This window comes from Magallana gigas, chromosome 6 (assembly GCF_963853765.1).
Source record: "Magallana gigas chromosome 6, xbMagGiga1.1, whole genome shotgun sequence".
In the NCBI taxonomy this organism is placed as follows: Eukaryota; Metazoa; Mollusca; class Bivalvia; order Ostreida; family Ostreidae; genus Magallana; species Magallana gigas.
The window spans coordinates 26,443,522-26,460,878 of record NC_088858.1 but is presented as its reverse complement, the minus strand read 5'-3'; the positions used below and the strand labels follow the sequence as shown (position 1 = coordinate 26,460,878).

The 17,357-nt window shown below is 33.9% G+C and overlaps 1 protein-coding gene across 3 annotated transcripts; it reads right to left on the bottom strand.

Annotated features, from left to right (window-relative positions):
- Nucleotides 1–4,085: 4,085 nt before the first annotated feature.
- On the bottom strand, nt 4,086–16,607 carry LOC105322744 (homeobox protein 5). Of its 3 annotated transcripts, none has more exons than XM_011421607.4 (4): nt 11,591–11,745; nt 11,014–11,070; nt 6,079–10,509; nt 4,086–4,754 (listed from the first exon to the last, which is right to left on the bottom strand). In XM_011421607.4, the coding sequence occupies exons 2-4, from the start codon at nt 11,063–11,065 to the stop codon at nt 4,723–4,725; spliced, it is 4,515 nt and encodes a 1,504-aa protein (XP_011419909.3). In that variant the 5' UTR covers nt 11,066–11,070; nt 11,591–11,745; the 3' UTR covers nt 4,086–4,722. The 3 variants fall into 3 exon arrangements, with proteins under 3 accessions (XP_011419909.3, XP_034326406.2, XP_011419907.3); XM_034470515.2 differs by lacking the exon at nt 11,591–11,745 and adding an exon at nt 16,453–16,607 and having other exon boundaries at nt 4,088–4,754; nt 5,685–10,509; XM_011421605.4 differs by having other exon boundaries at nt 4,088–4,754; nt 5,685–10,509; nt 11,591–11,743.
- Nucleotides 16,608–17,357: the final 750 nt, after the last annotated feature.

Genomic DNA, 17,357 nt, shown 5'->3' with positions numbered 1-17,357 from the left:
ACATTGTGTGTACAGAACATGAACATTACGTATTTTTTTATCGTTATCTAGAGCGTATTAAATTTTTTTCTTTCCAATAAATCTAATAATAATTTGTTTAAAAAACGATTTACTTAAAATCACAAAAATAAAAAAATAAAAACGTCGGCTATGATTCAATCACCCTCTCATCTAATAAGGATAGTCTACAAGCCTCCGTCTACATCACTGAGCTACTGTGATACACTACACGTACGATGAATAACTTTGATTGTTTGACAATTATTAATAATTTAATAAACGTGAAATGTTTTTGGTGAAAACCACGAATTTTGATCCATTATGGGTCTAGACTCCATTTCAATAAATCATTAATAAAAATGATTAAAATCTTATCCTTTAAAGAAAAGAACTTTTAGGATGTAGTCAAGACCCATTCATACCTAAAATAGTAAATGATCAAGATTTTTGCATAAAACGCTGTGCAGCTTAATTTGGAAACTCATAGCTGTCGTGTTTACAGAATGAAAGCATATATTTTACTCACGCCATGACATTTATACTATAAACAATGTTTATAAGCCAAAAATTAATATTTCTACTGAAATTGAAAATCGTTCATCTTTATTGCTCCAAGTGGGGGATAGACAACGCATTGCGCGCCCCTGTCCTTTACTATTTTAGCCATAAACTATAATTATAAAGGAAAGAAAAAAATCCTAATATTTGAGCATTAAGATTTGAATGTTTTCCTATCTCTTCATACAGAGCTCTTCTTCTTAAGGAGATTCATATAGTGTAAAACGGCCACAATCATCAAGCCCTCTTCATTGTAAGATTTTACAAGGAATGTCGGAGACAATTAAACGAAAGACAACTCCTGTACCTACCTAGATCAGAAAGAAACGCAGCATTCGTAATCTGGAATATGAGAAACAAGGTGGTACGTGTTCGGCTACATGAATGACGATGTTCATTTTTGTAACATTAGTAACTTATGTGTACGTGTATATAATTATCGAATTTTAAGGACATATGGTCGTTTCTTTTTGGCTTGAGAAAATTCAGTGAAAACACATTATAAAATAATTTTTATGCTTGAATTATTATTATTAGCTCACCTGAGCTGAAAGCTCAAGTGAGCTATTCTGATCACATTTTGTCCGTCGTCCGTCTGTCCGTCCGTCCGTCTGTCCGTCTGTAAACTTTTTACATTTTGAACTTCTTCTCTAAAACTGCTTATCCAATTTCAACCAAATTTGGCACAAAGCATCCTTATGGGAGGGCGAATATAAATTGCAAAAATTAAAGTCCGATCTGTATTCAAAGCGGAGAAAACCTTGAAACTGTAGAAAAAGGGGGGTGCATTTTTAAAAATCTTCTTCTCAAGAACTACCGAGGCAAATTCAACGTAGTTTAGCATAAATTATCCTTATGGGAAGGAAAATATAAATTGCAAAAATTAAGGGGTAATTTTGTTTCAAATCGAAGTTATTACGAAAATAATAATAAAGGAAAGGCGTGTTTCAATCGGGCTCGGCATCCGGTGTGATGCATCCTTAGGTAGTGAAGATTCAAATTTGTGAAAATCATGACCCCCGAGGGTAGGGTGGGGCCACAATAGGGGATCGACGTTTTACATAGGAATATATACAATAAATCTTTAAAAATGTTCTTCTCAGAAACTAATCAGACAGGAAAGCTGACACTTGTGTGTATGCATCCTCAGGTAGTGTAAATTTTAAAGTTGTGAAAATCATGACCCCCGGGGGTAGGGTGGGGCCACAATGGGGGATCGAAGTTTAACATAGGAATATATACAGTAAATCTTTAAAAATCTTCTTCTCAGAAACTAATTCGCCGGCAAAGCTGGAACTTGTGTGGAATCATCCTCAGGTAGTGTAGATTCAAAGTTGTGAAAATTATGACCCCTGGGGGTAGGTTGGGGCCACAATGGGGGATCGAAGTTTAACATATGATTATATACAGTAAATCTTTAAAAATCTTCTTCTCAGAAACTAATTAGCCAGGAAAACTGAAACTTGTGTGGAAGCATACTCAGGTAGTGTAGATTCAAATTTGTGAAAATCATGACCCCTGGGGGTAGGTTTGGGCCACAATGGGAGGTCGATGTTTTACATAGGAATAAACAGAGTTATTCTTTAAAAATGTTCTTCTCAGAAACTAATCAGCCAGGAAAGCTGAAACTTGTGTGAAAGCATCCTCAGGTAGTGTAGATTCAAAGTTGTGTAAATAATGATCCCCAGGGGTAGGGTGGGGCCACAATGGGTGGGGGGTCAAAGTTTAACAAAGGAATATATAGGGTAAATCTTTGAAAATCTTCTCAGAAACTAATCAGCCAGATGATTCTTTATAATTGTTAAGACTTTGGCACCAGGACAATTCTTTGGCCTCACGAGAAGGTTCAGAGTTTGATGTACGTTTATATCCCATATATAAACTATTGTTAGGGATCTTTTTTAGATCTGCAATACTCAACATATGATATGACTATAAAATCATCCTGTTAGAAAAGGGACTAATGATTATAAACATAAGAATATCCAGGGGAAAATGGATTTTATTTATACAGGATTTACATGAATTATTGTACATTGTCCAGATAGTTTGTATTATGACTCCATTGAGCTGATTTTATCATACCGCTTGTTCCTCAGGTGAGCGATGTGGCCCATGGGCCTCTTGTTATTATTATTATTATTATTATTATTATTATTAACATTTACAAAGAAGTCCTGGAAATTTCTTTTAGACTGGAATATAAACTGTCTTTTTAATGGTTTGACATAAAGCTATTCTCCAGAGTTAAATACTTATTTCTTAGCTTGGTATTTTGAAAGAGATTGGATCATTTACTTAGAGTTTTAATTGGCGATGATTGGCCATAGCTGCTTATAAATGTGAGAGCCAGGCATAAATTCTTGCCTTATAAGGCAACCCTATTAAATAAACTTATTTTGTACTGTTTTAACACGGACTCGTTAATTAAACGACGCTTGTTTTTGTCAATCTGTGTCATCATTCTGTTACGGCGGTCAGTGTTTTTGTCAATTTATGTTGTGCACTGACTCTGAGAGACAAACTGATAGCCTTACTTGTAAAACGCATAGGTAATTAATTTAATTATTTAATACATTCAATTCTATCCAAAGCACGAGAGAATGCATTCTTGCGCTTAATCACTCCAGGAATACATCTGTCATTATTAGTAGTATAATTTTTTTAGCGATAGTTCAGTTCAGTTCTTTATTAACTTTAAGCTAAACAGCTTATCAGTACAATAAATATAAACAATATACACGTACAGGTAGGTTAACAGGAGAATGTGGCAGAATTGTACATATGATATCAACATCTAATTTGCATTAAGTAAATCTTATTTTCAAACTAAAGTGAATAAATTTACCCAGATTACATAGTTCCTTTACGTTTTCAACATTTAAAGGTTGCAGAAGTTTACACATTGAAGGTTTTTTCAAGTCTTAAGGCTTAATGTATTTTTTTGCGATAGCCTTCGTATATGGGACATATTAAAATAAAATGAAATTCATCCTCTATAGAATTTGAACATAAAAAAAATTTTCTATTGTGTCTTTCAATATCATAAAATCGACCTGTTTCTATTGACAATTGATGCGAAGACAACCTGAATCTGGAAATACACTTTTGATATTTGTTTGGAATAGGTTTCCTTAAATAAAATTGTAAATCATGGGTTGCAATTAAGTATTTGAAAAAAGAGCATTTTCTAGAAATATCTAGTTGAGAAAAAATATACTGTGTATCTTGGTCAAAAATACGTTGTTTAACAACAATGAGATCTATTTTTTGTTTTTCCCACAATTATAGAAATAGAAAAGTAAAATGAAGGTATGAATTTTAGACCCCAGCAAAAGGTGACATTTCCTTTGATTTAGAATACAATTATGTGTATACTTTTATTTCAATTTTTCTTGCATATTAATGTTAAGCTAATATATCTTTTTATCAATCGTTCTTTTTTTTAAATTGTAATGATTATGTTTTGTTAATTTGCCTAATTCAATTAGTTTGCCTGAGTTTTTGTCGATTACAATTTCTAAAGCGCATCATCATCATAATGATTACCAAAAATACAAATACAAAAAGTTTGAGGATATCACATTGCTTTTATTTAAATCAACCGCCTGCGGAATTTTCGAACATAACAAAGAATAAAAATATATAAATTAATGCATCATCATATGTACAAACGATTCATCTTCCTCTTTGTCTCAATCAATCACCCAATCATTTTTGGGAATCACAAAACGACCAAAACGTCGAATGTCAGAAGTCACTTAAATGTAGGTAACGAAATACACAGAACCATACGTTACATTGCTAATATGTCAATACCGATCATGGGGCTAGATACACAGAGCTAGCCCTCGCCATTATTTTGCGACATCCGACAACCATTAATCGTTCGCTTCACCAAAACGAAGACGAGTAACTATTATAGTAAAGACTAAGCAAGCCTTTTCTGAATCAGAGAAACATGAGGTTCGAAAATAGATCCAGAATAATTCACCGTCATTATCTTCATTCTTACGCTTCTTCAACTGAATTGCGATAAATATGGATTTCATCTAGCAGCGATAACTGAGGCCATGTGTGTAAAACATTTTGTGGACGGCATCAACCAAACGTTTCAACGACTTGGAGCTGATTTCTTCTTACAATTACTTCAGAACTTCAGATTTACAACTGCTGTTCATTCTGCCACAGGAAATCTGCAAAAAAAAGAACAAACAGATAATGTACTAAGGTTTTTTTACGTTAACCATTCACTAAACAAAGACTTAATTAAAATAAAAAATACCGCTTGCATTTTTCATAGACAATTCAATAGAGTTTTGATTGACATATCATGTTTTATCTTTTGAATCAAAGCTAATTATAATCATTTTTAGCCTGATGAAACTACGTCATATCAAATCAATTTCAGAAAAAATTGATTGATGAGCTTAATAGGTATTTGAATATGGCCCTGTTCGCAATTATAATGGCGATAGTGTTTTTTTCCTTTACCTATATTAATATATCTCTATAACAATATTCTTATTTCGAAAGCTTGCTTTACGTACAATGTATATGCCAACAGTACTCCTCTGTGACAAATATGTTGCTTTGTATTTAATATAACAAATATATATAAATGATTTCACTGACATTTAATAAAACCTAATCCAAAATATCCACTAGCCCCCCCCCCCCCCCCTCCCCCTTATTTGAACTAACACAATTCATTTCCGGGACTTAAATGTTCCTTAAGTGGCTTCACGAAATTTTAATTAGGATCTTGATATTGATATGCACAGAAATCTAAGTTTCTACAATCATTACTATGCATAACTGTCATTTTAGAGAAATTAAGACAAAAATTAATTCGATCTAATTATACATAATATTTTTGCTGTTTGTCATATCAAATTGAATATTCATAGAGAAATTCAATAGATAGATGCCTAAGTTAAGTAATTTTAATTTGTGACACTTTCAACTGCGTGACAGATGACATTGTACACTTTTCAATACCTAATCAGGATTAATTAGATCGATTAATGTAATAAGCCTATCTTTTATATCATGTTAAATACTTTGGATATCGAGTGCCAGGATAAGATCAAATTCCAATCTACACAATACCATCGTTCAGTTACCTTAATCACTTATCGCTGTTCTGTTGCTCGACCCACGGCCAACTGCCTGGGGGCCCAGTAAACCTTGGAGGGGCACTGGTTTGACCCACATTTGGTCTTCGTGTAATATTTTGATTGTTTCTGAGACCCACTATCGGCCCATTAATTGGGACTAGTATTCTTTGTCTATTAAAAACTGTGTGTGGAACATTTTGCACTGGTTGAAATCTAGGCAAACCATTTCGGAATCGTTCCATTAGAAATTGTGGTATATTATTTGTATTAAAATTTCCAAATGGTGCAATGTCCCTGTTTTGTGCTCGTAAACGTTCTATTTGCTGAAAAGCCTCCGAAACAGGTATGGCCGTTCTCTGAACAACAAGATTTTGATTAGGTCTAAAAGTAGAAGCAGTACCTTGTTGAACCCTTTGTGCTCTTTGAAGGTTAAAATTTCGTAAATTCCGGAGTGCTAATTCCGATGGTGGAAGTGATAAATCCGTTCCCTGATCTGTGTTGATTCTATTTCCATTTGTTCTGTTAGACGTTATTTGTTGAAATGGTTGAGCAAAACGGTTATTGAAATTGGCTCCTCTATTATTTTGAAAAAGTCTTGAAAAATCCATTTGTTGTGCCGGTTGCTGTGGTCTAAACTGTCCTGGGACAAATGCCGGGTTTTGAAAGTTTGTGTTTTGAAATCTCTCGAAAATATTCCTAGATAAGTCAACGACAGGTTGATTTTGTTGTGGTTGCTGTTGTCTTTGTTGTTGAGTTGCCGTCAATGTACGTTGCCTAGCTTGACGTATCAAATTGATCGCATTATTGGCATTCATCACATTCATGCCATTGGTGGATGAAGGTGCTCGCCAAATTGGTTGGTTCTGCGTTGGTTGTGCATTATTGGGTGTCTGATTATTGCGAAGTGTTTGCAAACGGCGCGCTAAAAGATGGCGAAGGATCTGTGTACGAAGAACTTGTTGAATACGTTGTCGGATTCTTTCTCTCACAAGAGCAAGATCATTCTGTGTTGTTTCCGTTTGTTGGGTCTGAGAGCCCTGTCTTCTATTTGATTGCGTCGGAAGTAAATTTGGAAAGTTTGGAGGCTGACGAATTTGCTGCGAATTTCCTTGGTTTAATTGATTTGGAACATTTGGAAGTTGAAATTGTGGTCTGCCATTTTGCTGGAAATTAGCTTGTTGCTGTGGAGCCCGATTTGTGGGGAAACCTCTGAAATTAATATTCATGCGTGGCGTAAATCCAGTTCCCCTTGGTGGCTGACTATTTCTGTTTTGCACATTGCTATTTTGCACATTGCTATTTTGCAGCATCCGATTTCTAAGAAGAATTTGAAGTTGCTGGAGATTATGTCTTTGATTGTTTGCAGGTAATAAAGATGGCACATTAGAAGTTTGTCTTTGGTTGCTGTTCTGAGCATTAGGTAATCCAGGGTTTTGTATATTATTGTTTGCATTGTTTTGAGCGTTGTTTCTCATTGCGCGTAATTGATTTAAACGATCTCTTATCGCCAAAATTGTTGATGCTAACCAAGCTGGTGTTGTTACTTTTGGTGGTGTTTGTGTAACTTGTTGTATTCTTGGTCCCTGATGAAGCGTTACAATATTTTGCGAATTCGAAACTGATTCAATGCTTGCTATATTATCTGTGTTCTGCAACCCATTAAGACTGTTTGGCTTTGTTTGAGTGACTGTTCTTTCAGGGAGCGTTTTCTGAATGTCAATTACAATGATATTTGGTTTTCGTGGTTTGTCATTCTGGTTGACCGGTTTGGGAGTCGTGGTAAAACTGCCGGGTGGGGGATGTGTTCTAATATTGCCGCCATTACTTTGATCTTGAAAAACGAAATGCTTTGAAGCTTCTGACGTTGGCGAAACAAAAGGAAAGAGTTCGCTGTTCTGAATAAGAGACTTTGAAATTGGGACAGAATTTTCGGGAGTATGAGGATGTGATGGACCAGAGTCAATTATCTGTTTCAGAGGGTCAACATTGTTCTTCATTTCGAAAGTGTTACTTCCAGACGTTTCATGACCATCGTTATTTACAGTGTTTATATTACCCAAGGAAGGAAGGGCTGGAAGTGTTGGAATTGGTAGAGGTGTAGTAAAATCTGTCTTGATTTCTTCGTTCATATTTTTGAAGATATCAAAATCTAGTGGTGGTACATCTTTGATATCATTTCTATTTATGGTTACTTTAATCTGCTCTTCCTTTGTAGTATGAAGTGGTTGTTCATGATTAGTGACATCTGTATTGAAGCCACCTAGAAGCGAAAGATCTAACATAGGTATTTCTGGCACTGTTGTTGATGGTGCCATTGTTGTTGTTGTTGTTGTTGTTGTTGTTTGTATCGTGTTTTCTTCTTTTGTATTCAGAAGCATATCCAACCCCGGTAAAAATAATTCTTCCTTTGTTGTTGGTTCTATTGTTGTAAGTGGTTTATATGGTGAATTTGAATCTACGTCTGGATTCTTTACAAAATCAGAATTGCTGTTTAAGTTTTCAAATCCATTTGACATAAAATCAATGTTATTTTCATGTTTTGGTTCGTTAAAATTGTTAAAAAGTGTTGCTTGTTTGTCGCCCATCAACGAATTAAGATCAAATACTTCTGATTGTCTTTTTGGTGTCTGTTCATTTCCTCCAGGCCTTTCCCCCCAAATATGATCCGATTTGGGTTCTTGCGGTAGAAAATTAATGAAAGGATCTGGTTCATTGTTAGTGTTAAAACTTCCCAAGTCTTCAAATTGAGGCTTTTTGAATTCTTCTTCTGGAATTGTAGGCACAAGATGAAAAGGGAAGGGAGTTGTAAATGGTATATCTGGCTGAGATGGCAGTAACATAGAATTAATGTTCGATTTTGACTCTGTTTTTGTACTGTGCATATTTTCGGATTTGATGTCCAGCGATGAGAAATCAGGAAGTAGTTTTTCAAACGGAGGATGCAATTCGCCTCCCTCGTTTTTAGAGGAATCAGAGGTTTTCTTTGTATTTGGATCGTTTTTACTGAAGTCAATTGTGAGGTGTGAAGTTGTCTTTTCCAAGGAAGGCAAAGTAGGAAATGGAGGTATTGATGATTCCGTAGGTTCTTGTGATTTAGAAGATGGTAAAAATATATCAGGCATCGGTAAATCCGGTAAATTATACACAGCTGGTTTAGGGGTTGTTGGTGGTTTAGTTGTTGGAGGTGGTATATATACGGTTACTGGTGGTGGTAGGGTAGGAGTAGTTGTTTGGATATATATCACAGGTGGGAGAGTTGTTTGGGGTATGACGATTTTTGGAGATTGTGTAGTAGATCGGAACTTGGGAGGAGAACTAGTTGTCACCTTGGGTGCGGGTATTTGAGGTTTAGAATCCTGTGATGGAAATGTATTTTCTTGATTGGCATTAAACGCGTCTATGTCCGATGCAGAAATTCCTAATATTGCTTCAATATCTAACGTTTGTGGTTTGGGTGTTGTGGCATCTTCCCCAGATATAATACCAGGTAAACCAGGAACTTCAGCCAGCAAAATATTCCAAAGATTTTCTAAAGAAGAAGTATTATTATCCGAATCGGTCATTTTACTTGTAGAAGATTCAACGGAATTTTTAGTCCCTTCTTCATTTTTAGACGGTAATTGACGATTACTACCGCTAAATTGATCGGGAAATTGAAAAATATCTCCGGCAGTCGGTGTTGGTTTTACGTCTTGTTGTGCTTTTCCTTGGTTGAGAAATGGTAGATTATTTCCAAATATGTCCATGCCAAGCTCATCTATTGATGGTATATTTTCTATGATATTTTCACTATTTATTTTTGAAGGACTTGGTGTATTTGCTGGTGGTCTGTTTTCCGAACCGAAAGTAAGTTGGTCAATGCTAGGTATATTGTTCAATATATTGTCACTTGTAATTCGATCTAGTTCATCTTTATTTTTTGTGTTTTGCGACTGTGATGAAGTTTTTCGAGGTGGCGAGGGTGGAAGTAAAGGTAGTAATGCCTTTATTTTTTTGTTTTTCTTTGGTTTTGGAGTAGGTTCATTCTGAGGAAAAACCTCTACTGGATTACGATTTTCTGGTAGTGGAGGAATAATGCTATCCCATATTTGCTGATCAAGTAGTTTTTGCTGTTCGCTTCTTCCAGGCGCTGTTGTCAGAGGCTGTGCAGGACTAGTCGGAATAGTTGGGCTGGCTTCCGTAGGAAACATTGCTGAGTTCATTTGATTGTTTGTTTGAAAGTTATTCTGATTGTTATTTGTGTTCCTGTTATTGCTGTTGTCATTTCTAAATGATGGTGTTGCGTCCGCCAACCTTGATGGCTGTGTTGGTCTGCTGGATAAGCTTCCGGCATTAGGTGAAAACATACTTTGGCCGAATAAGCCGGAGCTATCCAATCCGAGCTGTCCAATAGATGGAATGGGTACATTATCACGAGAATGAACAATAGGATCGTTAGAAGGTGGGGGCAGTCGAACAGATCCGTCGATCGGCAAGAATTTGTCCAAAACGTTTTCCAGTCCCAACTGGTCAAAATTAGGCATGGGTGGTATGTTAAACAGAGGATTTTCACCCGTTGAACTTGAATCAACTGAGGGAGGATTCATATTCTGGGCCATTATTCCTTGCAGCGATTCGCCTCCATTCAGAAACGACAAGCCCATTGGTAATGGATCTCGTCGAGAGTTTCCTCCCCTGTTGTTACGCTGAGAGGGAGGAGCGGAGTCGAGAGCGTTGGACATCTCGTTAAAATTAGCGTCTCCAAACAGTAAGTTACTGGACCAAGATTCCACTTTTCTGTCAAGTCCATTCCCGAATAACTCTTCCAGTGGATCAGGAGTAACACTTTGACCTGCAATGAAATGAGAACGTCAAATCTTGACGGTAAAAAAAACCCCCAGAACATACTTTTCATTAAGTCAGATTAAAACATAATAAAACATTCTGTTTCAAACTTCTTTTTTAGATTGATAATTAAAATTATCAGATAATGAATCGTTATTTCCTTAATCTTAGTTATTCTAATAACAGGCGTGATATGGATTGTATAATTCAGACAGCTTGCTTTAGGTGCTTATTGAGATCCGTACGAGGATGGAATACAAATCAAGTTCGTTAATAGCTGAATACATATAAAGATTGACCAAACACGAGATATTTATACAAGCTGCTATATGAAAAAAAAATAATCAAAACAGGTATGTTTTTCCCTAAATGTAATAAATCATTTGAGCGAAATTTTTCTCGTGTCTTATTATTATTAACTGGCTTTTCTTTTCTATTTTAGACCACAATAAATGCACTTAATGGATATAATGAGATAATAATCATAAAAATGACTAATGAAGTCACTCACCTGAAGTCAAGTGGAACAGGCTGGGAATTACAAGAACAAATTCAAACAACATCCTGTCTATGGAAAAAAAGGAGAAAATTATCAAAACATGAAATGAAAAATGAAGCATGAAATTTATGAAATTCCAATCAATCTGTAATTTATGAACATTATAATCAGTACCGGTATTTTGAAAAAAAAAACTTGGCATATAATTATTTAGGCATACTATGTTATTAAATTGAAAACTGTCAGAACTGTATACCAGTGGCTACTTTTCTTTACCAAAAAGGAACATAAAAATTCAAAAGGGAATGTCGTACATTGAGCTCATGCAACTCTCTGCATGCGCATTGTGCATTCTTTCTCCGTCATGTGCATAATTTAAAATATTGACGTAATTGCCGAAAAATTGACCTTTAGATTATCACATGTATATACATACATAAATCAATAAAGTTTTTCATTACAAAATCTTTAATTCTAAGAACTCTCTTAAAGCATGTGATTGGTGAAAAAATTTACAAAATAAAAAATGTTCGATGAAAAGTAAATAGCAAAAAAAAAAAGAACGTTTAAATATCGGAATCTAACTCACCCAAAGCTAAAGAAGGGAAATCTTAACAAAACAGGAATATTACGTCCAACCTGTTAAACTCCTCATTACGAAATAAAAATCATGAGAATCATCGGGCATGGGCGTTAAAATTTGATTGGTATATACACGGAAAATAACGCTTCACTTCAGACGAGGCCATGCTTAATGAATTCTAATCAGTAAATCTTTAGCATTTGCATTCAAATCACTAGCGCATACAGGTAATAAGCCAGTATATTATTATCAATCATTATGATTTCATTACGGAGAGTTTTATTCTTGGAAAATTTAATTTTCAACTCTCGGAAATGGTCTTTTTTTTTAATTGTTCGGGGTTTTTTTTTAGAACTTACGTTTATATATTATTTGAAATAAAGAAAACTATTTTTTTTATTTTTGAAACCTTTAAGTTGAAATTCGGAAACTAATCTGCATTTGATAAATACTTAAAAAGCTAATTGCAACAGCTATTTAAATTGATTGATTTTGTTTATTGTTATTATCATTATTATCAGTTTTATTACATGTAGTTCATAATTAATACTTTTGAAATCATTTTCTATATCATTTATCATGTTGCTTTATACACTGTAGCTCAATCCCACTAGGATATAGCATACGCCCTTTTTATGATGGCATCGTCGAACCATCAAACACGTTGTTGGCCTATGAACCATCTTCAATTTAGATTTCATCATCAGTGATTTGAATGCCTAATTGGGTTGAATTTCAAGTGACAACCAAGTTTTTGATTATGTTATCTTGCATTGGAATTTTTCTCGTTCATTAGGTATTGTCCTTTAATTTGATCGATTGAGTTTTTTTTTACTTGAAATGTTATTGGTTGTGAATGGGGTGATTGCACCTGAATTGGCTTTAAGTATTATGAAGTTAATTGACATGCATTGTGCAATATTTATAAAATAAATTTTCTTGTGGTCAGGATAAAAATGACTGAATAGTTTGTCATTGTCGCAAAAACTTAAAAGGACTGATTACGACAAAGTGTCAAAACGTGCGTATATTTGTATCATAAAGTTACGGTAATAATTGTATATTGTTAAAAATTATGTTAGTGTTTCAAAGTCGATAACGTAATTTAAACTAAGAAAATGCTAATATTACAAGTTAATAAAGAAAGAGAGAACATTTTAAGGTCCTTTGAATTCGTGCTGTCTACGATAAATTTAATAATGTCGTCACACTAATAATACATGTACATGTGAAATGTTTCACACACAAAAAAATTGATAAAGAAATATTAATAATTACCCAGCCACCATTTTCTGCTGTTCATTCATTGGTTCGGGCTAGTTGAGGTTAGAGAAACTATTTATAGAGCATTCAAAGGTTATTTTAAACAAATAACTTCAGTAATTAATGATATGTAATGATTTTCATAGCATAAGAATTCACGCGTTGATGCTTTAATGTGAACTTTGCTTCTCTAAATAGAAGTTATGGTTCTATAAAAGATAAAGGTAAATTCCCGATTGTGTTAATTAATAGGAAATATCATGTTGAAATGTCCATACTAAATGCATCTTTATGTTTTGATAAAAGAAACAACATTTATACCCTTACCAATTTTCAGTGCTTAAAAATATTCACTGGTGGATTGTTTTGTTAACAAAATTAAATGTGATTGTTAAATGAAAAAGTAACAAATTATGGAGCATCGTTAATATATATTTTTCTCTTTTGTTCTCGGCTACTTTTTTTCCGTGTAGCTACACGGAACGGAGTGTGTTTATTTCGTTGAGTAGCTGATGAAAAGTGCTATGTTACGCTTGTAGGAATTAAAGATAGCTATTGAAACTACACGTTCTTACAAGTTTGATCCGATACAAGTTTATTTAAAATCAGCACTCTTATACGAAACTATACGAAGAACCATGTACACATCGGATAATTATAACTTGATACCATTTTCCCTTCATAATTAAATAAATACTGTCAACTGTTATCAAAGACAAACCATCAAACGTCTTCTTTGTTAAAATTAAGACAATTTTTACCGACCTAACACAAAAAATAATTCGTTTATCTAATCGTTGTCGCTTAACAATTTCCTCCGTGTAAAACTCTGACATTTTAATATCTATTTCCCTGATCGACGGGAATTAACGTTGAAAATGACACTATTAAACCAACAAGCATTAAAATGACATTAAGTGTTATTAGCCAAGTGAAAGAGAGTGAAACATGCATTTCCTATGTCTTTGAACAATGTGAATATGAAACATTTATAAATAAATGCATTGTTTGTGGTTTTAGATTAAATTGAGGTGAGGAAGGCAACACGAAATCAACTTTAATTTAATGTAAAATCTGCATCAATGATTATGCACTTTGTTCATTATTAGAGTTTACGTTTTGAATTGCGTTTCTTGAATCTTTGTAATATTACAGCCCCCCCCCTTCCGAAGATCTGAAAATAAGGCATTAGCACAAAGGCGTCGGACGCATATTGAAAGTGGGAGGACCAGCTTTACATGTAAACGAAGTCACAACCAATTAAAACACTTAGTGGTGAAATTAAAAAAATAAAATAAATGATTATCATGATTAAGTCTATCTTTGCCAAAAACTGGGGATGGGGTGGATAGGCGAATCCCTACCCCCCCCCCCCCCCCCCCCCGGCCCCTGCTATCAACGTCTATGATTAGAATCTATGCATATTATCCTGCCTGTTTCTCTGAAAGTCAGATGGATATGTAAAATTTGTATGTGAATAACATTGTGTCGGATAATTATATGTTATACCAGTGCATATGGGTTTTTTTTTCTTTTTTGGGGGGAGTTGATTTTAATCAACTTTCCTATGCAGTTACTCTGGCAAACCGAAAGTGAAACAGTGTTTGGACCTAAGCACAAATCATGTTTATAAATACCTTAAAATAGTCAGATTTTATACAGTACGAACAATTTAATTGGTTTTTTTTTAGTTGCATGTATTCCTGCGCCAGAGTTAAATATAGTCTCGTTCAACCAGACGCTCGGCTGTCTCCGTAAATCTCCGACAAGCAGAGAGTCTCTCTTGGTTGTCGGATATTAACGGACACAGTCGAGCGTGTGGTTGAACGAGACTAGAGTTCAATATTGCTTGGATCCAGACGTGTACAATTTTTAGAATCATTTCGATTACTGATAAACAGTTCGATGAAATTAATTCTATCTTTAAATATTACACAACATGATTCCTACGGGGTTTTCTCGAAATTCTTGTTGGAAATGTGCGAAATTCAAATTCATATTAGAAACTACTTGCCAGGCAAAATAACATATCGTTAATTCTAAAATTGATAATAATCAATAAAATCAACTCCCGAAAGTACTTCAGTACTTGATTTAATTTTGAAACGAAAACATTTTCGAACGATTTTGATCATTTAACATTTTTTATGTCTTTTGACAGGAAGCCGGACAGATCTTAGTATTCACCTGCAAATTTACAGATATCAATTTTCTCATGACACGAATACAATTTTGATAGAAAATCTATTTTTAAAAGAAATGGTTTTTGTTATTCAAAATGAATGAGCAAAATGAATATTGATATTTCTTTTTCAGCAGTAGTATACAGACATTACTACACATAAATACTCTAAATACTCCGACAGGTTATTTTATTTTATGAAAAAGAATAACTTGTTCAACTTTAAGTTAGTGCAAATTAAAATTTTGGTCAGTGTTGTGATGATAATTCAATTTTTTTTTAAATTGCGTAACCTCTTATGACGCAATGAATTGCACTTGCTCATCTGTCAAAACACATCAATATTTTTTATGACAGTATTGCAATTTCAGTCAATAACAATATTGTCTTTTACTAATTAACAATTTTTAACTGTCAATGAGTCCATGACTAATTAGTTATGGACTCATTGACAATTAAAAATTGTTAATTAGTAAAAGACAATATGTTCATGAAAATATCGTTTACTACATACGTTTTAATTATGAATTGGAAGACATTATGAAAAGTTTAGGAACGCGTTCAAAGGGATTGCAAAGTTTTTCAAGATGTGTTACAACAAACGAAAATTGTTCAAAGTGCGTATTTTTTTCAAAGTGCGTTGCCACAAGGGTGTAATGCATTGTTTGTACACACAAAATGTGTGAAAGTAAATGATAGTAGTATATTATTTTGAGGGTCAGAGGTTACACTATAAAATATGTCCTTCCGACCAAATTATAAACATCACTATCAATTCTGTTTCTGCGATAACATGTAAGAAATGATGTCATTGATCAGTACATAGAGTTTTTAGACTAATAAATGTCGGTCCGTGGGCCGATTTTCAATCATCACCTCAGTACCTATTTAGGTATCAGTGAACTTGTGCCATAGTTTTGCATACAAGAGAAGGGAAATATATATATTGAATGATAGCCGTCATTTAGGGAAAATGTACGTAAAGTCATTCCGGTGATTTACGGATGATATAAAAACTAACAAAACAAATAAACAATGCCCCCCCCCCTCCAAAAAAAAATACTCAGTTGACAGGCATTTTTTAAAGGATTTAAAAAAATGGATTATGTCATTATTGGTACTTTTATATTCTTAAATGATGAAAATTAATATTAATCAACATCACTTTCTCACTTGATTTGATTTAGATTCAAATAAAGAATCTCGCCGAATGAATTTGCTATAAATGATTATTAGCAGAGTCAATTATCCATTTTTTTTTTTTACTGTAGTAGCTATTAAAATTATGTTTGATGCACTATAATGGATAATGGACCTTATAATGAATACATGTATTCCTTTTTTTAAAAAGAAAAGACTGATCAGATTTAGAAAACATTATAATTACATCATATATCACTAGTATTAATTTTAATCGACTTACTGCTTCCTGCTCTATACCAAATGAATTGCACTTTCCAATTGAAATAATCTCGCTAGGTTTATTACTTTGTTATGTCATGCTGTCCTTTCTATTTCCTCCCGTTACACAGTAGGACCGAACATACACTGAAAAATTAAACAACGGACAACTTAATGAGAATCCATAACATTTCTCTCCACTCTGTCTGTAAACTATTAGTACGGTTGGTTTTCCTCTTAATTAGGTAAACCACCGCGCTGTTGTTCTCATTACAATAACATTAATAGGCAAGATGTGATTAACTGTCACTCGTGGGCATCATCCCATACCTAAATCTATGATAAACATTTCTGTTCAAGACCAACTTTTGTTATTTTCAACATATTCGTTTGACAGCATAGTTCAGTTGGTTTAAGAGTGACCAAACGATCTGCAAATCGTTAGCTCGAAATCAGTTGCCTTTAATTTTTAAAACTATTCCCCTGTTTGTCCATACAACGTTTTTCAAAAAGTCTAAGAGTGGAAATGTGCTTTTTTTCAAAAATATATATGCATATTTTTATCTAGATATTCAGTGATTCAATCCCAATAAGTTTACAACTCTGTTGCCATGATTACAGATAAGCCCCTTAGATCCTATTTTCAAGCAACATTAATAAAACAAGCCTACTAGGCCTTTTATTGCTAGTGCTTCTGTAGTTGTGTTGTGATTTGCAAAAGTCATTTTGTTTGACAGGGGGTTATAAAGTTCCCTTTCCTCTGATGGACAAATCAGTCTGCTGTTTATAGAATTTTAACATGTATATTTTTCAATAACAAGGCATTTGATTGTTGTTTTATTGCTAGATATTTTCGAACGATTTGCTTTTTTAATGCAATGACAGACGTATCTGACACGTACTTAACAAAAATTGACCTAAAATGTA

Excerpts from the sequence above, each read along its gene's own strand:
- LOC105322744 (XM_034470515.2), bottom strand. The coding sequence starts at position 11,065 with ATGTTGTTTGAATTTGTTCTTGTAATTCCCAGCCTGTTCCACTTGACT. Across the intron at positions 10,510-11,013 it reads CCTGTTCCACTTGACTTCAG|GTCAAAGTGTTACTCCTGAT; the intron begins GTGAGTGACTTC and ends ATTTCATTGCAG.